Source organism: Nanorana parkeri, unplaced genomic scaffold (genome assembly GCF_000935625.1).
Source record: "Nanorana parkeri isolate BGI_ZX_2015 unplaced genomic scaffold, ASM93562v1 scaffold798, whole genome shotgun sequence".
Lineage (NCBI taxonomy): Eukaryota > Metazoa > Chordata > Amphibia > Anura > Dicroglossidae > Nanorana > Nanorana parkeri.
Window position 1 is genome coordinate 585,599 of NW_017307066.1, and position 24,528 is coordinate 610,126.

The window sequence follows — 24,528 nt, forward strand, 5'->3', positions numbered from 1 at the left end:
CCAAACCAGGTCTTCTACTCCTTCATCAGCAACTGAGATTCTTCAGAGTTTTGCCTAATGCGTAAGAGACATCCTTAGAAAAGATGTTAGTCAAATACAGCATGCCTTTTGAGATCAGTCTGGGACAAGTTTGAGAGTAATTCATACTATGTATTATTCATACTGTTATATGGCATCGTGGCAAAAACTATAAATGCAACTAAATACCACTCTATAAAATCTGATTCATAATTAAAACACAGTATTCCATATCCTTCAGAAATGCTTAACAAACACATAGTAGTAGAACACAAATGTCTGTGCTCACTTGCCCATGATCCCACCAGAATTAATCAACTGAAACAGCCCCCGGGCTCAAGACTCAGTTAATCCATTACTGACTGTTTACTCTTCTCTCTCCTGTCCACATGTTCCCTTTCAGCTCATGCTCATGCAGCAAAGTGTGATTGGTTCCTTGTGATGCCCCACTCTGCCTGGCTGAAAGTTGCTCTGCAAGGGATGACAAGAGGATACAAAAATACTTTAAATGGTGCTTTTATATATTTGCCTGGAGTTCAGCTTTAAATTCTACGTTGACCTTTTTGACCATGTTACATGTTATACTGTTAGGATCCAGAACGCCTCCAGGTGGCGCTGGAACTAAGCCCTGCAGTTTCCGTACTCACCTGCGGGGGTCTCCAGGCAGCCAGGAACTGCTAGGTACCAGACCTCCACTGGGTGGTGCTGGAAACTGCAACTTCAGTGCTCACCTGCAGGTGTCTCCCAGCTGCCACCAATGCACCACTTGGTGCTCCCTGGGAGGTTACTTAAGCCCTCCCTGCAGTAAGGTCTGGGGCTCAGTATTGTTTCCTGATAGTCCTGAAACTTGAACCCTGATTGTTTCCTGTGAATCCTGAGTCCCCAGTTCTGTCGCCATTTCCGGTAAACCCTGCTTTCCGTCCTGTTACCAGTCCTGAACCCTGTTTGTGTCCTGAGCCCGGTTACCCATTTGCAGTCCTAGATACCGCCTGTTGCCATTACCTGCCTTTCCTCCTGTTGCCATTACCTGCTTGTCCTCATGTTGCCATTACCTGCTTGTAGTCTTGTTGATGTTACTTATTTATGTTTGCTTTTTGGTGTTGTTTAGTGTTGCTGTTTATTAAACCGTATATAATACATACTGCCCTGTCCGGTGTGGTCATAAGTGTTTGGTCTGCCTGTGTGGGTACTTGCGCAGGTGTGGGGTCACCTGTGCCGGTATCCCTGACATATACTCATATTCAGTGTATAACATGAAACATGGTCACATTGCAATTCCTCCCCCCGCCATCCTTTTTTCTCAATTCATCAATTGTGGGGTTCACATCAGCCATATCATTCATTCACAGGTCCTTTGACAGGATCTATGAATAGAGAACGGGACAGGAGAGAGAATCTGCAGGAGCCAGAACATTGCATGCACGATCTACTGATCACAGTTGCAATGCTTTACCGGCTCCAAATGGGAAAAAAATACACATTTTTCTGTTGTGAAGATTTGTACATTCATTTTTTTTTTGTTTGCTTTTTTAAGTGGACTTTGCATTTAAGAGTTAATTTTAGGCCTGGCTAATACTTGGGGGAGCATAAGTGTTCATACTTACATTTTCATGATTTTGGCATTAACAGCCCCACTCTGGAAAGTCACGTGTCGTGCTGCCGGTGCATAAAAAACTTAAGTCAGAAGGAAACCACATAAAACCCTGGGAGAGCACACAAACTCCTTGTAGCTAGTTCTCCTGAAAGGAACTGAACTACTGCACTTCAAGAGCTCTCTCCACTCAGCCACTGCTCTGCCACAGGCTGACAATTGCAACTTACACAAAGGAAGCGAGTGCAAATGGAAAATAACACTTGACAACTTAGGTGGAAGTCACATCTATTACAAAAGCAGGAGGGGGGAGAGAGAGGTGAAGGAGGAATTCCACAATAACCTGTACATGTGTAAAGTATTTCTATTGTAGAAAGCATTTATATGAAGCACTTGCGATTTTTGAAATCATAAAAAGGAAAAATCTCTTCCATGTCTCAGCAAAGCCATTTTCCTATATTAGCCTATATTTGTTTAGAAGACAAATTACTTGTCATAGCAATGAGCATACACCCACTGAATCTCCAGATCAAATGAAGATAGAAGTATCTGAAAACATGCTTTCCAGTAGAACAGGAAATAGCGAATGTAAGAAAAATAATAATGAGCCTTTACTCCTACTACCACCCCCAGAGCCATGTTTCACAGAATAATTAGATTACAACAAATTGTACAGCAGTAAGTAGCTTCATAAGGAGAGCACATATCATTAGCTGGACATCTGCTGTAAGATTGATGGTTGGATGGCAGGCTGTGTTTGTACCTTCCAATCATATGCAAATCACCTGATCATCAGCCAGTGCTATTGTTGATGGTGCTTTCAACGGGTAAGTTATCTGCAAATAGCACCCAGTCCTTGTGCCTTGTGGAAGATGTGATTAAGGCTAACAGTTCTTATTTCCTCCATCTCCGTCTTATTTTTCTTTTATGGCATGTAATCAGGCTGCATGCTGATGTTATATTTTAAAACTGACCTATAGCTCAATGGGTTTCTTGACAGTTCCTAACAAACTGTTCAGAGCCTCTGCATTTAGATGACAAAAGAGGTGTTATCTAAGCAGGGCTTACCATTCTTAATAAATTCATTATCTCTGAGTAATTTATCTTTATGACAGCCCAATGTGCTAGGTTTATTCGGTGGCTCGTTATTTAGGAGTTAAATGCTAATTAAAAATAATATTTGCGCTCCCGTGAAATTATGTCACGTTTCATTAGGAATATTTATGACACTTCCACGCTTTTACAGATAGCTCATGTCCAAGGGTCTTGACTGAGTTGATTATTTTCCTGTACATTGTATGTACGGCAGACATATGCATCCGTGGGCTATTTGTCTAGCAATGTTACACTCCTCTGACAAGTTACACTCCTTTTCTAAGGCTGCCTCAATGAAGTGAGAAACTGAAGCTCTTTTATAAGATATTTGATGGGATGGCCAATAGAGTTGCCCAACTAGTCTCCTCCACTGAAATCCTGTTTTATTAGGTCCGAGGGTGCTATGTTTCTGAAGGTTGTAACCCTCCCACTACTAGCCATATATGGTGAACACAGTTTATTGGCTCACAGACATATCACTCAGTCTGTGGCCACCTTTGGCCTGCTACTTAGAGCTGGGGGGACCATAGCACCTCCAGGTGGCGCTGGAACCAAGTCCTGCAGTTCCTGCGCTCACCTGCAGGTGTTTCCAGGCAGCCAGGAACTGTCAGGTACCCGACCAGCACTGGTTGGTGCTGGAACCTGCAGGTCCAGTGCTCACCTGCGGGTGTCTCCCAGCTGTCGGCGATTATTCACCACTTGGTGCTACCTGGGAGCAGGGGTGTAACAGGGCCCCATAGCAAATCCCAGGGCCCCCCACAACAAAAAACCCCAGCCCCCATTTTAATAGAAATGCGCTGATCAGCAAGTTTTTGAGCGTTTTTAATTGCGTTTCAGCGCTGAAACGTGACTAAAAACAGCCAAAAATGCTCTTTCAAAAATCGTGCGGAAACCACGGTGAAACGCTTCCGCCCTGGTGTGAATGGCGCCTGAATGAGGCTTAATACTGCCACACCAATGAGAGGCTGAGGAAAGGAGATTATTAAAAAAATGAAGGAGCGCTAAACTGTAAATAAGCGATTTATGTTATAAAAGGTTTTTGCGCTGTGTTGGTGTTTGTGTTGTGATAAAATGATACAGGCGTATAATTCATTACAACACAAGGTATCACAATGCACGGCAATGCGTTACAAAGCTTTGCCATGCGCTGCCACAGTTAAATTAATGTTTTTTTTACAAAAGAAAAAAAATCATGCACTGCGATGCGTTCTAACAACGCACTGCAGCACATGTGCCTGGTGTACACCACAATATGGTGCACATGTATGTTATGTGTGTGTGGGGGAGCGGTGGGTTGTGTTTTTTTATTATTTACACATTTTTTATTTATTTTTTAATTATAAAAGACATTGAGGACACAGAGTCCTCAATGTCTTTTTCTGCAGCCTCAGTGAATGGGAAGCACTCAGTACAGAGGTTTCCTATTCATTCACAACTGCTGATAGTAAGATATTTACTGTCAAGCAGATTCATGGGGAGGAGCCTCTGTACTGAGTGCTTCTCCCCATTGAGAAATTCATGAATGAACAGGAGGTGATGTAAATCACAGCCTGTTCACTCATAACAGTCTTGGGTTCACTCACAAATGTCTTGGGTACTGTTGCAGTACCCAAGACATTTAAGAAGCTGGGGGCTAAGTCAACCCACTAAGCTCCACATATAACTAAATATCACTTTTAAATAGACTTAAAAGTCCTTACTGCTCTCTGTGATTGCGAAAGGAATAACTCCTTTTACCTCCAGAAAAAAACAAATTGACAAAGCGAGAGATTCGATTTTTGTCCCCAGAGGCAGGAAGGTCTCTTTTTTAGCAGTCTGTTTTCATCCAGGACATCAGGGAGACCAGTCCTCTAAACAGTCCCCTGACACAGCCATTTTCGGCTTGGGAGATAGGCAACTTCTCCTCCCTTTCAGTTCTGTTAAAAACCTATTAAATAGACAGAAAGTGAGGTGAAATCTCATAAATGGAGACACGGACAGTAACAGTAAGGGCTCTTTCACACATGAGGCAAAACCAGGTATTAATAAGGCGTTTTTAATGCCTCCCTACAGTTCACACATGGGTGTTAGCGTCACGTAAAAATATAGATTGCATGTCGTGTTCTGGAGGCATTGCCGCTAAAATAATGCCTCCATTAAAGTCTATTGAGCAGCTCGGCCAACGCTCCCTGGAGTGGTTTTCAGCCATTTGTTAAGTGTTGCACAGGCGTTCAGGAGAGGTATAGGAGTTTTTGCAAGCCCAGAAAACACTGGGAAATCAGACAGTCAGAGGACAGAGCAGCTGCAGATGCCACAACCCAAGTCTGCCCAGCTACTGTGACTCCTGCTGTCCACTTCCCTTTACTACATCACTTTACCCTTCCCTACTTGCAGGGCATTTCACAAGCGTGTTTAATGCCTCCCTAATGGCTTGAAAATGCCTGCTGAATGCCTTGTTAACACTATAGGCATGTTAATGAGCATTGCTCTGTCATTAAATTGTCATTAAAACGCACGTGTGAAAGAGCCCTAAGTTGACATAGGCCCTACCCTACTCTCTCCAAAACTAAACAAACATTTTTGACTGTACTTCATGATGGCACTCTCCCATAGTGCTCAATCCCTGAGTGCCTTCTCCATCCCTTCCTGTAACACCAGTGTCAGGGAAACTAGCCAAACAGATATGTTAATACCCGAAATATACGTGGTGCTTGCATGATGTGTCTATTATATTGTTTCTATTATAATTTTGATAATGATTTCATAGTTTTTATATTGAATAAAAAGTAGCTGAACTTTTTTTTTGCTTATTATGGAAGGTTGGGTAAGAGTTTGACTTTCTCTTAGGTTATTACAGCTCTTTATGTCCCCACTGTCTCTGGCACAGGGAATAATGAAAAAGACAAATACAGAGAAAAAAAACTTGTGTTCCTAATCTTTCCTTAACTGAATTCAAATAGAAACTATTACCAAGAGAGCAATGTTTGGCCATGCAGCTGTTTACTAGTTTCTTTTGCTGAGTCGGTCAGTATCCAGATTAATCTTTAATTATATAATGAAGTTTACTGTGGATGCCACCAATAAATAAATTTTTGCTGTACCCAGTCACAGAGCAGACCCATATTTAACTGAGTTATGAGTTTATTAAAATCCTTTAGTGCATTTTAAAGCAGAACTCCAGGCACAAACAAATCTTATGAATTTTTATTTGTAAAAAGAAAGTAAGTTACCTCTGGATGAATATGTTGGATTGGGAATAGAAGTGATCTTCATAGTTAATTCATATATTTGTATATGCCAGAAAGTACAACTATTGCTATACTTCAGGGACTGCGGCTATGAGAGCTACGGATCTCATACACAGAAGCTATACTGTTGTTTCATCTCCTTGTCCGTTACAGAGCACCTTGGGGGGAATTTATCAAAACTGAAGCAGATAGAATCCAGAGCAGTTGCCCATAGTAACCAATCAGCTTCTGTCTTTACTTTGTGCAGTTAAGTTTTGAAAATGAAAGGTAGAAGCAGATTGGTTTTCATGTGCAGCTGCTTAAAATATTGCCTGCTCCAGTTTTCATAAATTCCCCTCTATGTATTTTGTGAATGGTTTACAGAATACAAAGTGTTCTGTAAACAGACAAGGGAAGAGGAGGGGCAGGTAAACGACAGTACGGATTCTCTGTATGAGAGCCACAGCTCTCATAGATGCAGCGCAGGAAATATTGCAGACATCCCAACTCTCCCGGACGCTCCGGGAGTCTCCCGCTATTAGAAAGGTCGAGCAGATAAATCTTTCCCTGCAATCGTTTTTTTTTTTCTTTTCTGACATCGGGAGCCGCGGCCCGACCGTCAGTCAGAAAAGAAAAAGGCATACGAATGCATAGCTAGATTCCTATTGGCTATTGCACTTTGCAATAGCCAATAGCAAACTAGCTAATGCACCCGCCCACTGCTGCTGTCAATCAGCAGAGGGGGACCTGAATTTTTCTATCAAGTCCTCTTCTGGTGATTGAAAGCAGCAGAGGGCGGGTGCAATAGCTAGTTTACTATTGGCTATTGCAAGGTGCACTAGCCAATAGGAATCTAGCTGTGCATTCTTATGCCTTTTTTTTTTCATTATTCTGACGACTGCAACTGTCAGAATACTAATAAAAAAATAAAAAAAAAGCCTGCAGATAGCAAATAAGCTATTGCTTCCTGTGCTATCTGCCATCATTTCAGGGGGTGCTCTCTCCCAGCCCCCCCTAACCCTCCCTCTGCGGATGGGGGGGGAGGGCACCTCCCTGAAATGAGAGGGACACCTCCCTGAAATTGCTTCTGTCAGGTTGGAATCCCTGATATTGTAGTAGTTATACTTGTGAACTGTGAAGATTGCTTATATTTACAGTGCAACGTATATCTGCCAAGAGGTAAATCTCTTTTACAATTAAGAATTTATGAAGATGTCTTTGTGTCTGAAGTTCTGCTATAAATAGTGTCATTACATTAGCCTAGTAGTATTCCCTGCACAGAAAGACAGACTGGGTGAGCAAGGGCCAAGCTGATTGTACAATCTCTGTACAATTTGTTTTCAGAGTTTCCAAGTCTATGTAATATGATGGCCTACCTAAACAATGCTATAAAATTCTATACACTCAGACAGACTTTTGCTCTACATTCTGAAAAGCAGCATCAGCCAAGAGAGAGGCAACAGCAAAGGATAACAGTCTCATCACTGGCAGAAAAAAGCAGTGGCGGCCAGAAGAAGGAGGGGCAGGGGCAACCGGTGTTGTCACATTGTAGATGTGATATAGTTACCCTGATCATGTCTACCTAAAATTGAAAGGCCACTGTTTAATTTTAAATCAAGTTCAAGCAAACTAGTGTAGCCATTAGCTTGTTTTAACCCGTATGACTGATTGGTTTTCTAGGAGAGGAACATCCATGACATGTAGTACAGGTCCTTGCCAGTCTAAGGATAAAGCAAATTGGGCTTTACTGAATTGCTCGGTGCTGTCCATCTAACACAGAGGTGGTCAGGAGGAGAGGGCCTGGTGATGACCTGTCATTGTTCTGCTGTTCCTTTCCTATTCAATCACAAGCTGGCACAGACCTTTTGACTGCACTTGCTTTGACTGCACTAGAGAAAACTGAGGCAATCTGACTTTGCTGTCTGCCAGGGGCATGTGCATCTAATCAGGGGCTAAACAAGTGCAAAGATCTTTTGAAAGGAAAAACAGATCAGACATGTGTATTTTGATTGTGTATTTAGCTTCTTGCTTATAGTTCTGCTTAAATAAAGTAAAAGGACTTTCTAAAATGTTTCCCAGCTCTGCAGCATGGTGATCTTTATTCACATGACATATTCACTTTGCAGTACTAGACTTTATTAGCTTGATTGACATTTTAAACTTTTTGTTCTGGAATTGTTTGTGTTCAAATTTACCATCCTAGTGTTCTGCACCTAATTATGCAGCTCGAGCGGCTCATTTTCTGCACTGTGTAGTGTTGGTCATACTGTTCACTGAATTGTCATTTTCTCACACGATAATGTTGTTTATGTATGTACACTGAATACAAATGACTATATTTTTCTATGTGTATGGAAAAGTACAAAGCGCCACTTCTTGGTTGTATGCTATTCAGTTTTAAAATATTGTTTTAAAGGCAGAATCTAACCAAACCATTTTATTTTTAAGTAGATACAGGCTGGATGAATGCCTTGCTGGATGTTTATATGTCTCGATGATCATTGTGACCAAGACAGAAAAGTTATGGGAAAGCAAAACTTTTACAGCTGTCACCAGAGCAAAAGTTGAGGATAAATATTCCAATGGACACACCTGTTCTGTTGACAGCTGTGTAAAGTGGAATTCCCCTATTTGGTAAGATTTCAGACTTAAGCTGGTCATACACTGCTCAAATTTTGGCCATGTCCCACTTTTGTGGAAGGAGCCAGTCCGAAATTTCTCAGAAGAACAGTGATTGCAGCCAATCAGCTATACATCCACCACTATTTTAACACAATAACTGACAGGGAAGATTCTCACAGCAGAAGAGGCTGAACAAGAAAAAATGAAAAGTGTATGGCCAGCTTTACCTACCTTGATAAGGAAGAGAAGGGAAATTACCCCAACAAGACACAGGAAAAGATAACCTCATGTGGGTTTTAACCTTTCCTTACTCTTTTCAAAACTAAAAAAAGTTTTGGCCATATAACGTATTATAAGCACTGTTGTCCCTTGCCTTTTTCCCGCCTGAGGCTAGCAGGGAATGGGGTAGGGCATCAAGTGGGGTGTGGGTGGTGGTGCTTGAGTGACACTGCCCTCCCTGCCCAGTGTCCCACCCTGTTTATTCTGACTCTGATTGTTGTATTAGCCATCCCTTGCTGAGACCTCTATGCCTGGCCTGTATAAGCAAATATAATCACTGCGGACAATCCTTATCAGATAGCTGAACTCACCAAATACCTTTTCATCCACAAAGGTGCTTTATTTGAATGCAGCAGGGTTACAGCAGACAACAGGATACAGCAGATGAATGAATAGACAGTATTTCAAGGTCAGAGATAGTAATGTTTCCAAGCATGCAATGCAGATTAACATGTGGTCATGTTACTGTCAGCCATGACACTCGTGGTTTGTACTAATAAGAAAGGGGAAATACATCATAGATGGGAGGGAACACAGAAAAACATAGTACAATAACCAGAATGACCCCAAGATGGCAGCACAGGAATCAGCTATAATGTTGCTCACAACATATGGCTTAAAAAAAATGAACTATACAAATTCTCATTTCACATTAATGTGAGTATCAACTATGACTACGGATTGTGTCATTTTTATACAACTATTGTGACAGCACACCGCTTCTGGCAATAAGTCAATAAGTGATGCCACTGGTTGCCAGGAGCTGGGGGGGGGGGGGCACTGGCAAGAGCATTCCAGGTTGCTAAGAGCAGAGCGGGGACCTGTGTGGGGCCATAACCATCTCCCCACTCAACTCTTAGGTTGCTAAGAGCTAAGTAAGTAGATGTGTGGGCCATTACACATCTCCCCGCCCGGCTCTTTGCAACCTGGAATGCTCTGGCCAGAAAGGTGGCAGCTGGCACACTGCAAACATTGACCCCTCCCTCCCCCCCACAGGACCCAAAGATGCCACCTAAGGCAATAGCCTCAGCCTGCCTTATTAAAGGGACGGCCCTGAATATAAGTCAAGAAGGGGTTCCATGATCCTCTAGCTCAGGGGTACCCAATAGGTCGATCGCGATCTACCAGTCGATCACAAAGCTATTTCTGGTAGATCGCGATTGCAAGTTAAATTTGTCTGCTCCGTTTATCTGGGAGCTCAGCTGCTGCTGGCCGGGTTCAGTTCTTTGACATGGCAGGCAGGTGGCGCTCTGTCCTGGCCGAGCCCCTGCCACTGAAAGCCATGCTGTTGGACTGCTGTCACCATCAGCATACCTCCCCAAAGAAGTGTCATGCAGTCATCACAGGAGTTTATGCATGTAGACAGGAAGTGGCTGCAATGAGGCTGTAAGAAATCAGCAGCACTAAAATGCAACAAAGGATGAAAAAAAAGGTGAAAACAATGCACAGACAAGGCAATGGTGTGCGCTGTAAAACAAAGTGCTGCATGCATGTTGAAAACGCAGAGCAACTGCATCACACTGTGCTGTGTTGATAGAACTCAAATTATAACAAAGGAAAGGTAAACAGTGCAATGCAACAGGATGAGCGGATCAGTACAGTACCTGTCAACACACACCAGCAGCCAACTATGATGGTTTTAAGTTTATTTGTTTTTAAATTTATGTTTTATACTGTCTACTTTCTTGCTTTTATTATGTATAAAACATTTTATTGGAAATGTTATTGATCTTGGATTTGTTCTGTTCAGCAAGAATGTATTATAGAGATGGCACAAGTGAATAAATATCACTTTTGAGTGGATTGATCCCCATAATCCACATAATGATTCATTCACTGAGCTAGAATGCATGTGCTGTTAGCAGTAACTAGCATTATTTTCAGCTCTCATTGGCTTCCATCGCTGGAAATAACAGTTATTATGGCAAATAATGATTGTGAAAGCTTAATGAATTGAGCTTATACCCTCTAACATGACGCGTTATATAGAAAATATTTTGCTCCTAAACTTCTCTAATTGAACTCCTACAGAAACATAGTTTGAAGTGTATTCAAAACTGAAACCTTTTTTGTTAATTTTGGATAGAGTCCTGAGGGATTAGAACCCCCCACCCCCCCACACCCCCTTCTCAGTCTGTGTCCCCATTCAGATGGTCTATTCTCTCTACCCAGGGCTGGATTTCCCACAAGGCCAACCGAGTCCCGTCCTTGGGGCAGCAGGGACTAGAGAGGCAACAGGGGTATGGTATTCTTATCTCCCGACGCCTAGGACATGCAGTTCCAGGTGCCGGACGGGTAGTTGTTTTCTACATTTGGCCCTGCTTTGGGCAAGCAGGGCTAAATGTACAATGAGGAAGCCGCCGCTTGTTTTGTACAAGTTATCTTGGCGATGTCACCCAGATCACTTGTATGCAGCCTGCATACAGGCGGGCTCATTGAGGAACCTGGCATTGGGGCAGCAGAGAGAGTAAATCCAGCCCTTTCTCAAACTGTACTGATCATGGTTATGGGAATAAACGTCAGGGAGAATCCAAAATGTTTAGATTTTACTAGGACAGGAACAAAGGGGGAGTGTTCCAGTTGAGACACTTGTTCCAGATTACATATGTAATAAGTCTGTGCCAAATACGAAATAAATAAATATAACACATTCCTAATATCTCCTAATTGTGATTGATTATAGACATTATTGCACTATCCCCAAGGGCCTCCTGATGAAGGAGACTGTCAGTTATCTGTGAAGCACATTGAGCTGTCCTCGCTCCAACGAATTACAAGCATATAAGATTTGATACATCAAAACTATATAATAACATTTGCATATATGTAATTATATTTATGATACTTTACCTACATCTGGTTAGTGTTAGGGGTAGCGCACTGCCCTCAGAGTTCCTTAGGATAATTTGTTGCTAATATATTTTTGTTTTTAAATCTTTCTTTTCCTTTTTGGTTTTAAAGAAATACTTATAATAAACAAAATATTTGAAACAATACTAGAGTCTTGATGTTGCCATAAGGCCTCATTCACACTGCCGTGCATATACGCGTATTGTACTATATGCAACCTATGCAAATAAATGGCTCCATACACATAGCTGCGTATGGAGCCGTATATTTGCGTAGCGTAAACATGTGCAAAAATAGAATGGAACGGAGATGCGTCTTAGCAGCGTATTTTACGTGCATGCGCATGTTTACGCGTATATACGCATGTATATGATAGTGCTGAAGCCAGTGGGTGCATGTGCCCCGGGCACCGCTGGCAAGGCCAGTGGCAGATTCGATAGGGTGGTAAACCGCTCCCTCCCTCCACCGGCACTGCCACTCCTGCAGGCACACCCGCACCTATGTATGTGTATATATACTGTATGTATTCATATTAGTGGTCCGCGGGATTTAAAATTATGAATTTAGTGGTCCATGAAGTTCGAAAGGTTGGCGACCGCTGTTATAAACAAACTCAGGGCACCATAATTTTAATAGCCGTGAAGGGGTCAGTAACCATTTACCTGTAACTTAATGCTCGCTTTGTTCATACAATTTAAAAGAATCCCTTCATTTTGCCAGATAGCACAGCACCCACCATACCTATGCCCCATGTGTCTCTGCCTCGGTCTCCCAAAACACAGGGGCATGGCATCATTATAAGTTTTGTAAATGGCAAAGTGTACTGTACATTGGGATGGAGACATGTCTCCAAACCTGGTGTCTATCATACCTGCAGCAAATGAACAGGAATCACCAGCACTCAGTGGAAAATATTCAAACAATAAAGTCCATTTAATCGGACGAATCATCATACATGTTGCAATAATTATAACCGACGTTTCGGGGGCCACGCAGGGACCCTTCATCAGGGCAACAATCTAACAATGTGTTTGATGTGCACGGCGCCATCCGTGAGTATCACTGCGAGCGCCATCATTGGGATTCAGGCCGGAGACGCTGTGAGGAGTGCAGGGGGACGTATTGGACTATCATACCTGCAGCCAGGGCTGGATTTACCACAAGGCCAACCAAGGCCCGGCCTCGGGGCAGCAGGGAGTAGTGGTATTCCTATCCCCCGATGCCATGCAGTTCCAGGCGAGTAGTTGTTTTCTACATTTGACCCTGCTTTGGGCAAGCAGAGCTAAATGTACAGTGAGGAACCTGCCGCTTTTTTTGTACAAGTGATCCCGGCGGTGTCAAGAGGGCACATTGAGGAACCTGGCCTTGGGGCAGCAGAGAGAGTAAATCCGGCCCTGCCTGCAGCACTGGTGTCGGTGGGGTGGTTAGAGTACAGCATGAACTTTACTATCTGACATAACTAAAAGCATTCTTTTTAAGCTGTAAAAAAAAGAAATAAAACATATTACTACATAGCAGAGGGAGGCAACGCCCTGTAAAGCTGTAAAAATGAGGCTGCACAGAGTCTGCAATGTATAAAGACTAGGAAATATCCCATAAATAAATTTGATGGTTCACAAACATACGCTGTTTTTATTATTAATCAGCATATACTATAAATGGCTTTGACTGACACTAATGTGTTTAGCGAAAATAAAAAATATTTTGAAAATATCAGTGCACATATGTGGTCGATGATTCATCCACAAAATCTCACATATAAATGTAGCGGAGAATCTGCAAGCTGTATAAATATAGGTCTGCCTAAATAAGATCTACATAATAAAGATAGCTGCTGAATGCTTGACTCTGTTTTCCTAAGGTAAAATATTTCATTTCCTTTGACAATATTGTATCAATTCTGGCAATGATTCACACACATATGGAAAGGAAACTGAAACTTGATACAAGAATGTCATTGTATTTTTAAAACAAACTACTGTATCTATGAATTTTTGCATTGCATCGTATACAAAGGCCCCCCATTCATACTATTCACGCATCAGCATAGGGCAGTGCCATGCAACAAACGTGGAAGAGAAGCTCATGCAGCAGTTTGAGCCGTGAGCTTCACACGGTTTTTAGCTGGACGTTTTTTGCGCTGCAAGACACACGTATTGTTTGGCGCATTCAGGGTGCCATTAACAAATAAGCCTGCATTCACACCTAGGCGTCAGCGTTTTTGTGCTTTTTTGCACAAACATATGTTAACGCTTGTGTCGTGCCGTTTTGGGGATTTTCCACTGAAAACTATGGGGTCAAATGTGCTGCAAAACAGCCCAAAGAAGCTTGGGAACTTTGAGTGGTAGGTGTTTTGCAGCTTGCGACAAAACGCCTAGGTGTAAATGGGGCCTAAAAGTGATTATATTTCTGCCTGTCTTCATTTCCTGTCCCAGGTTGCACCAGCCACCCCCCAATGGGGACACAGAAAGCGGTAAGCATTGGTTCACACTAGGGCTGCAACAACTAATCGACATAATCGATTATAATCGATGATTGAAAAAGTTGTCAACTTTTTCAATCATCGATTAATCGGCTTCCAATTAGTTGGCCCTGTTCACAGCTCCACACACGCTGCGCGCCGCACCTCCTCCCCACCTCATTGCCGATAGACAGGCCCGATCTCAGAAGCAAGTTGCTGGAACACTTCCTCACTGCCCGCCCACATCCACGATCGGCACAGGGACCTGGGGAGAAGTAAGGAGGAGCAGGTGTGGGGGGATGACAGCTGCCGATAGACAGGCCCGATCTCAGAAGCAAGTTGCTGGAAGACTGCTCAGGTAAGCCTGCACTTTCCCACACATGGTGCTCTATAATGTATTGCTGGGATTTGTATTCCTCTATAGCTGATGGTACATTGTGCTGTATATTATACCATCAGCTATAGAGGACTACAAATCCCAGCAATACATCATACACTGTATGTATAATGTATTGCTGGAATTTGTTGCATTTCTATATAGCTGGTGGTTTTCTGCATTGCGCTGTAAAGAGGACTACAAATTCCAGCAATAATACATTATACAGCGCAATGCGGAGTACCACCAGCTATAAAGGACTACAAAACCCAGCAATAATACATTATACAGTGGTGCAATGCCGAATACCACTAGCTATAGAGGACTAGAAAACCCAGCAATAGTATACCAGGACTAGAATACCGCCAGCTATAATGTACTATTGCTGGGATTTGTTGTATTCTTCTATAGCTGGTGGTATTCTGCATTGTGCGGTATAATGTACTATTGCTGGGTTTTGTAGTCCTCTATAGCCGGTGCCATTCTGCATTCATTGCTCTATAATTTTACACTTTTCATTTCACTATTGTACACCACACTTTTTTTTTCTTTTCTTTTTTACTTCCACCGCTCCAAGCTTGCTCCTGTGATGGACTACAATCTCAATACAAACTAGTAGTCCCATCACTGGAGCCGTTTTTTTTTTTATAATCGGCTAACTAATCGATTTTGAAAATAATCGTTAGCTGCAGCTCTAGATGACACCAGCCTCAGGCTAAAACATACCTTTCTAGCATGCAGCTGGAGTCCGCTGGGTGGCTGCAGTGTGTAGAGCTGCTTTGGGGGGAACCAATCAGCTTCTCTCTTCAGTTTGTTTAAGATTTGAAAAGAGAGAAGCTGATTGGTTGCCACGCACAGCTGCTCCAGATTTTGTCTGCTCCAGTTTTGATAAATTCCTCTTATTTTCTTCTACTTCTGTACTACAAGTTCCATAAGGCATTGCAATGCTCTGACAGCCACAGGCAACGCCCAGAGAGAGAGGCATTATGGCATTTGTAGTTTCAATACAGCTGGATTGCTAGTGATGTTGCTTTGCCACTGCTGCAAATCATAGCTAGCTGCCTTGCCATTTGCCTATAAACACAGCTCTATAGCCGGTCAGCTACATGAAACAGCACTAAACCAACAGACCCTTTTAATTCAGCGGGGCTGGCTTGTTCTCGGATCGCCCTCCATTTGTCTGTGCACACAGATGTCCAATGTAATGAACACCAGAAAAATGGCCGCCGCTAGTACCGGTAATATAATATGGTATCGTGCAGAGACCTATATTAGTTGTAATCGTCCTCTAGTGAGCTATTAGGCTGTCACGTGGTGGAGGCGGAGCTCTAGGCGCCCAATAGACTGTGTGAGGGAGCGGAAGTGGAGTGTGTTATTGCAGTACATTGACAGGACATGATACCGGTGTATACAGTGACAACACAGAGCGGGCTCAGAGCTGGCAGATAGCGCCGGGGATCGCTGACTTTATACAGTGAGAAGGATTTCTTGGGGTGTGTATGTTGTATGGGCCACTGGAAAATGACCTGTATGAATGTCTGCTTCCAGTCACTATAAAGCCTATGAGGAAAGCTCCACTGTTGTATATAACTGCTACACAACGTGTATGTAAACCCATCTAATAAAACCAGGAGAGTAATTTCAAAGTGTTTAAATCTGCAGCTTTCATTACAGTCATTCCTGCTGATTCTCTTATGAATGGTCTTTGTTTAAGCACTTCCTGTAATGGGGTGACAACCCTGCAGTTGTGCTCCTGTGTTGTCACATGGGCTTCCATTGGAGAACACAAGCGGTGGTTTTATTTATTATTATTATTATTATTCATTCACACAGAGGAGCAGTTTTTTCATGCAGTCTGAGTGGCGGGAAGAAGCATGAGGGTAGCTCATGTAAGGCTATAGACATGTAGGAGCTGTGTGCCATCACACGCTGCTTCCCATGGCTCTGAGTTCTATCAGCCACACACAGATGGTGTATAGTGATGGGCTCGGGCGTGTTCGCAGCTACATGTGCCGAGCCCGCCAGGAAGCTGACAGCGCCAATCACAGGCACGGAGACATTTCCCAATCTCTGCAGCTACGGACCGGGATAATGTCTCAGTACCTGTGATTGGCACTGCGGCGCTGTCAGCTTCCTGGCGGGCTCGGCACGTGGAGCTGCGAACACGCCCGAGCCCATCACTAATGGTGTACAGCCTCGGACGCAGACATGCTGGGTCCAGGTCCATTCATCATCTGTGTGTGGCTGTCACAACTCGGAGCTGTGGGAAGCAGCATGTGAGGGCGCACAGATCCTGTGTTTCCATAGCCTTGCATGAGCTGCCTGCATGTTTCCTCCTGCAGCTCCAGCGCATGAAAAAGCCCTGCACGCTGTAGAGGCCAGCATGTCATACAGTCATTCTTGGGATACATGCATATGCAGACAGGAAGTGGCTGCAAGACATCAGCAATGCTGGGGTGATTGGAAAAAGGTGAAAACAAGTATTTTAGAAAAAAAATGCAGTTTGAGATCCACGGTGATGATTTATTTATTACAGGTATTCATATGGTGTCGACAATTTATGCAGCACTTCACATAGTGCACATTCACATCCCTGCCCTCAAGGAGCTTACAATCTAAGGTCCCTATCTCACAGGCATACATACAGGGCCAATTTAGACAGGAGCCAGTTAACCTTCCAGCATGTCTTTGGAGTGTGGGAGGAAACCGAAGTACCCGGAGGAAACCCATGCAAGCACAGGGAGAACATGCAGACTCCTTGTGTCTTGGGAGCTAACCACTACACCACTGTGCTGCCCATTTATTTTCACTTCTGCCAAGCAGCACTGAGGTTTCTGATTTGAATCCAGGTTCGGCCAGGACACTGCATGGTGTTTGCATGTTCTCCCTGTGCTTGTTCAGGTTTCCTCCGGGTACCCCAGTTTCCTTCCACACAGATATGGTGGTAGATTATTTGGCTCCTACCTTTATTGGCCCTAGTATGTGTTTGGACCTCAGATTGTAAGCTCCCTGAGGGAAGGGGCTGATGTAAACTTATAGTATGTAAAGCACTGTGTTGATTATATAAATGCACGTGATAAATATATTTTCACTTTATATAGTTAACCTAGGTAAGATGTTTTCTCAACAACTAGAGTTTCATTTTGAAGAGACCCTGTCACTACAGAGTCACTTACCCACAATGCCCAAGGTGTAAAAGAACAGGCTGTATATTTACCTTCTGAGGTGTCTGTTTGTTAAAATGCGGGCGCAGCAGGAACTTGACTCTTCAAGTTGTCAAATACCTGCCACATGCTGTGGTTTCTGTCATCGCCTCGTACATCCTATAGAGAGATGGCAAGAGGAGCCACAGCCTGCATCGGGGGAGCAGGTATTTAACACACCAGGAGCATGGAATACATGCAGGAGTGGAGGAGCAGTGAATGCTGTTCTGTTACAGTAACAACAATTCGACCAAAGTGACCATGTAGTGACGGTTTCAGGGGTCTTGTTCCAATTTGTTCACTGTCCGAAAAAACAAAGGGGGTAGTCATTCCGTCTTGGACTTCAAGGTACTGAATGTTTACATTCAGTCTCACAAATTTAGATGTAATTAACTAGATCTGTCATTGCTTTTTCTCACCAGGGAGACTTTTGCTTCAGTGGACATAAAAGATGCATACTATGTTTTGTTGTAGGGCCTCTATAGAACCAGTTTTGTTCCTTTGATCCAACCTGTCTTCAGTATCTGTACCTCAGCATCAAGGTGCTTGCCCAAGTGTTAGCTCTGTTGCCCTCTTGGGGTATTCAAATTGTGGGATACTTTCACAACCTCCTGTTGCAGGAACAATCAGTAAGGGTTCTGGAGGACAATTTGTTTCTGACCAGATTTTGCAGAGAATAGGTGGACCATGAACCTTAAAGGAGAACTATGGGGTCAGGGCTTTTCCCCATAGTTCTCCTTAGGGTAAGGGGAGGACACAAACTAGCGTCCTCCCGTTACCCTAAGCTCAGTATACCGCGAGCTACAGCTCGCGGTATACTGAGACGCCGCAGCTGGAGCAGATCCCAACATCAATGTCTATCTAGAGGCAGAGCCAGCTGTACCCTCCCCCGTCCGTTCCGCCAGTCAGCACTGGCGGGGAGGGGGGAATCCAGCCCCTCCCCTGTCACGGCAGAGAGCCATGACAGGATCGAGAGGTGAGCGAACGCCGGTATGTGTTCGCTCACCTCCCGATCTACTGAGCCGACCTGTGACAGTCTCATTGTCACAGGTCGGCTAGAACTATGAGGTGAGTGAGAAGCATAGTTCTCCTTTAAGAATTCTTTGTTTTCTCCGGCTGATTGTTTGGAATATATGGATTGGTTTAGGGCTGCAACAACTAATCGACATAATCGATTATAATCGATTATTGAAAAAATGGTTTAAGAAACTTCCCAGGCCCGAGTGTTCCTTTTCCTAGCAGGAGCTTCAGATCCCAGGTCTACCGTGCATGTTCTTGAATTCAGAAGTGGTTTGACCCTCCTCTGCTGCATGAGGGTCTTAGGGCTGTTGGTAGACACCCTTAAGACAGTTCCCTTTGCCTAATTCCACTCCAGACATCTGGGTCATTGTGGCTCAAGTCAGTGCTGTCTGTGAACAAACTGATCTGATTGATGGTCGGGACCAATCTACCTTTAGCTTGGCTCTGGGATCCAGCATTGGAGTTTGGGAAGTAATTTCTTCCCATGTTCTGGAGCATCCTGATGAGGGATACCAGCCTGTTTCGCTGGGAGGGGGAAGGGGGCACTTTGTTGGTGTTGGGGACTTTGTCGTCGGAGAAATGTCATCTCCCAATAAGTTTTTTAAGTGTCAGTTAATATGGCTGTCCCTTACGCATGGAACCTTTCCTCCCCCAAACTCTCCATCACCTGCTCCACAGGATAGAGATGGAGGGCATCCTAGAGATCCTTATTGCCCTGGATTGGCCTAGGCAGATGTAGTATGTAGACCTAGTATGACTTCTCCTAGTTATGCTGTGGGTGCTGCCAGACCATCCGGATCTGTTGTCCCAAATACCAATTTTCCTTTCCTTTCCTTCTCCCAAACACTGGCTTTTATATCATGGCTGTTGAAGTCTGGTTTCTAGGGACAGGGGCATCTCTAAGTTTGTGATTTCTATGATGTTCCTATGTCTTTGCTGGAAAGTCTACCTTCAGGCCTGACAATCTTTCACCCCACGAATTTCTAAATGGGACAGGTTTTTTTTTGTGTGCAGTTGTCTGGGCCAGCTATTGTGTTTCAGAGACCGTTGGCTTTCCACTCTCTGATTAAGACCCTTGTGCAGGGAGTCTCCCATATGGTCCCCTGGTCAAATCATTTTTTACTTCATGGAATTTAAATCTTACTCTTTTGGCACTTCAGAAGCCCATACAAGGTTGCTTAGGCAAGTATTTTTGCCGTCAGCTTTATCTTGCATGGCATCTTCCTTTCTTCCCATGGTAGTTTCCACTTTTCACCTTCCTCAGGACATTTATCCCCTTTGTCCCAGAAGGCCCCAGGTCACCAGAAGGAAATTTCAGTGTTTGGATGTGGTCCAAGCTATGTGAGTCTATCTTTCAGCTGCTGCTTCCTTCAGAAAGGCTGATTTAGTTTTTGTCATCCCGCATAAGCCTAGAAAGGGTTCCAGACCATTGTTCAGGTGTATGGTGTTAAGAATTGGGTTCAGTGCGCACCTCTTGGGCTTTTCACCATCAGGCCCCGGTTTCCCAGGTTTCCAAGGCTGCCACCTGGTCTTATGTTTACATGTTCTCTTAGTCCTACCAGGTGGACTTTTCTTCCACCCCTCATTTGGACTGCTTTTGGACTTCTTACAGATTTAAGACTTCCTGTGTCCCTGAACAGAGAACAAAATCGGATTTTTCTATTTACTACAAAAGCTCAGGATTTTACAAGTCAGTAATTTCCCACCAGATGTATTCTAGTTCCCCACAGAACTTAAAGTGATATAAAGTCAAAAGGTTTTTAAGCTATATCAAATACAATGGATGCTGCTCCTTGAAGTTTAAAAGTTTTAGCTTCCTGCAGAATAAGCTGCTCCCCTGAGCACTAGCCCTGATATCCTGTTTTAGGGTGGCTCCTTTCCGTTATAAGGTCCTAAGGAGCCACCCTTGTGTGTGCTAGTAAGCCGTGCGTCTCCACGAACACAGCAAGGTCTGTCCCTCGTGATGTTGTATTGAATGGGAAGTTCAGGGAAGCGGAGTGGGGGAAAGTTGGAGCCAGCTGTTTAGAAACATGCTAACTGTAAATGCTTAGGCAACTAATCAAAGAAATACTTAACTGGGCAATGTATATTTGATCTGAACTTATTAAAACAAACTTGTAATACTACTTTAAACTGTATATGTACCTTTTTAAATTAAAGGGTCTGTCAACTTTCATACTGATATTTGGAGTATACACTGGTGTTTCTTAAACCTCAAATCCCATTAAACATGGATGAATAACAGCTAGCCTCACGTATGCACAGCTGACGTTCTGTTTGTATCATCATTAGGATATTGTTTCCCCACGTGGACTATTGTTGGGACTTGAGGACAGATTTAAGAAGCACTGCTGTACCCTACCAAGTAGTATTGTGTAGAAGTATAATAAATTAGATGTGTGTTTATTTTTTTGCAGGACGACACCATGTACGTGCTGGTCACTGTGCTGCTGGCATTATTTTTAACTCTTTTTCTAAAGTGGCTCAAGAGCAGACGCCTTTGTCTTGATGCAAAAAGACTGGATGGCAAAACTGTCCTCATTACTGGTGAGTTTCTTTACGTTAAACGGTATCTATGGTCAGAAACTAAAAAAAAAATCTGTATTTCTATATTGAATTTCCATAAGTTCTGTCCCATTACTAATAACCATATCGATATAGAAGTTTGTAAACTTACTTATTGGAGATGTCCATAAGATGTACTTCCTCAATGTAGGGACACAATGTCACTCAGCCCTGTGAATATGCACTTATTTGTGTCACAACTCACAGAGATTGCCTTCTGAACTACAACTCCACATCTGAACAATGTAACATTATCAGCAGTGGATGATGAGATATGTAGTCTTGCGAAATCCAGATTACATCACATCAAGCAGCCGGGAAAGAGATAGAAAGCATACTGGGAATCCAGGAAGTTGATGAAAGTGATGGGCAGACAGAAGGCAGCACCCACTATGTAAAAGGGTTTTTTCCAGTAAGCTTTGATTGCGTTATCAAAAACAACTCTAGTATGTATTCTTATTACAATGCTGATGTTATAACAGGATAGTATTATGCTGAGATTTTAAAATTTCTTCAGGCTTGTTTAAATCAGATCCAGATTATGCCAACATCGTATGTACAGTAATACCTCGGTTCACAAACGCATCTGTTCACGAACAATTTGGTTCGCAAACTGGAAGTTCAGCAAAAGTTTGCCTCCGTTCTCGAACTCTGCATCGGGTGCCGAACACAACCGCGGCCATCTTCCCCGCTCTGACACATGGTCGTGGCTTCCTCTAGTCGAGATTGCGGTTGCAGACAGACCTGTGCACACTTGCTGTGAAGTTTTACTGTGTGCTTTTTAGCACATACAGTACTGTACAGTATTATTCAATCCAGCATGGCTCCAAAGAAAGTGCAGAGCAAGCATGGTGGTAAAAAGAAAGTGCAGAGCGGTAATGAAGGTAACAAGAAAGTGCAGAGCAAGAATGGTGGTAAAAAAGAAAGTGCAGAGCGGTAATTAAGGTAACAAGAAAGTGCAGAGCAAGCATGGTGGTAAAAAGAAAGTGCAGAGCGGTATTGAATTTACATATGGTTCCGAACGGATTAACCTCATTTACATTGAACCCTATGGGAAAATTTGATTCTGTTCGCGACCACGTTCGTAGGGGTCAGAACGGATTAACCTTATTTACATTGAGCCTTATGGGGAAATTTTATTCGGTTCACGACCAATTCGGTTCGCGACCAGAATCGTGGAACAAATTAAGTTCATGAACCTAGGTACCACTGTATATATAATGGAGCAGTTGGTTAAAAATGTTCACAAACTGCTTGCTTTGGTTAGATTTTGCATGCCTGTTAGTTCTCCCTGTTCATGATGCACCAAGTATAAGATACATTTCCCAGGTGGCTGAATACACTTAGTATAATAGTTGCAGTTGACACAGATGACCTTCTTCTATATAAATGTATGAAAGAAGAAATATCTTAGTCTGTCATGCGTCACACTTCTGTTACAAAATAGGAAAAAGCAATATATGATTTTTTTTCAACAGAGACAATTCCTCGCTCCAACATTTCTATGAGTGAAGCCAGATTCAAACCTAACCACCAGAAAAGTTTTTAGTTCAGGTGGCTAATGAACAAAAGTTATTCTTGACGTTTCATATATTTATATTTTAACAAAATTAGGATAGGTACACACAGGCAGCATTTTGTACCCATAGCTAGTAATGCTAGTCTGAAGAACAGCACGTTAAGGGGACATTTGGTAAGCGTTCGTAGAGTTCGGTGCAGCAATGTCACAGAGTTTAATTTTTTAAAGCTATAGCCAGTATTTCCATTCAAAGATAGCTATCAGGAAAAAGCTTTTTTTTTCCACTATTTTTCCCCCTGCATTTTATTTTTTCTTTAATTTTGAATCTGCCTATTTTGATTACTTTTTTCCCCCCTCTACGTACCACGTATTTAGCTCTAGTGAGGTTGTTGTGAATGGACTCTTGGAGATATCCAGCTTTCATATAGTTATATGCAGATTCTAGCATACATTCTCTCCCGTTTAAAAGAAAAAAATATTTCTAAATAAATGTTATATGTTATGTTATAAATGGCTGCCTGCACTATTTTATCTTCTGGTCATTATATAGCTTTTATCATTCCTTTCTTAAAAATATAGGATTCCAGTGGAGTGGCTGGCCATATGTGCATGCATGGTTGTTCTTTTATGGCTCATTCACACTATGCAATTTGGGATTTCTGCCACAGGAACCTACGGATTCCTGCAGCAGGAATCACAAATCTCCCTTTTAGATGCAACCAATATCACCTGTTCAATGACTGAGTGACAGCGACCACACCTGTAAGCGGTAGGCCCCATGTAATCGTTTGAGACACGATTACAGGCGGTTTGGAATAGATCAATGTTCCTGTGATCTATAGATGCATCCAAGGACACGTGATCTGTTCCAAACTGCATGTAATAGTATCTCATACGATTACATGCGGACTGCTGCTTACGGATGCAGCCGCTGTCACCTGGTGACTGACTTGAATGAGTGATAGCAGCCACATCTTAAAGGGAGGTCTGGGATTCCTGCGGCAGGAATCCATAGGTTCTTGCTGCAGGAATCCCAAATCACATAGTGTGAATGTAGCCTTAGTCCTCAAGATGCTTCTGTCGATATTCTCATGACACTGCTAGAAGCAGCTTCAGGTTCTGCTCTACATGCTGGTATTCACAATTTGAGATTAAAACTTGCCCTTATCTGCTTAGCCTAGGCATGTTTTCTGGAACTTGCAGGAAGCAAAAGAAGAGACAGGAGGTGTTTACAAGATAGCAGGAAATTCTGTATCTTATAAAGATCAAGTGTGGGCCCTGCCTAATCATTAGTACTGTTGTCATGTAAAAGCAAGCATCTGGCATCACAATGATTTTTACATCATACGCCTAATACTAGAGCATGTGACCAGCATAGGAGATGGAAAAATGTGCAATCATCTTCCTATAGGGACAAAGAATTACAAAACAAATATATATATATACTGTATATATATTATACCTTTAACTAACTGGTATTTTACATGGCTGGTATAGTCTATTGTTTTGCTTTATTTTGTCGCTTTCATGTTTTTATTACCTCAAACAACTGGGGTTCAGTCCCAGGTCTGTTACTTTTTACCAGTGTAATACAGGACTTAGTAATGTTTAAAGTATAATTGTACCAAAACAAAATGTCAGCATATAGAAATGTGGAGTAACTCCCAATTCATATATTTAAATAAAAAAGCATACATACACATATCCTTGATATATATATATA

At 42.8% G+C, this 24,528-nt stretch overlaps 1 protein-coding gene and 1 long non-coding RNA gene across 2 annotated transcripts in view; one reads left to right on the forward strand and one right to left on the reverse strand.

The window, feature by feature from the left end:
- Positions 1-15,879: 15,879 nt before the first annotated feature.
- LOC108793981 lies at positions 15,880-21,204 on the reverse strand. The gene is made up of 3 exons (XR_001941681.1): positions 21,142-21,204; positions 16,649-16,654; positions 15,880-15,985 (listed from the first exon to the last, which is right to left on the reverse strand). It is a non-coding gene; the product is annotated as an uncharacterized LOC108793981 (long non-coding RNA).
- LOC108793980 (retinol dehydrogenase 12-like) overlaps positions 21,144-24,528 on the forward strand; it is a 20,899-nt gene continuing 17,514 nt past the window's right edge. Inside the window, exon 1 of the mRNA XM_018564944.1 lies at positions 21,144-21,268. Within this exon, the coding sequence (XP_018420446.1) occupies positions 21,148-21,268 (121 nt within the window). The 5' untranslated portion in view covers positions 21,144-21,147. The remainder of the gene's footprint in view (positions 21,269-24,528) is intronic.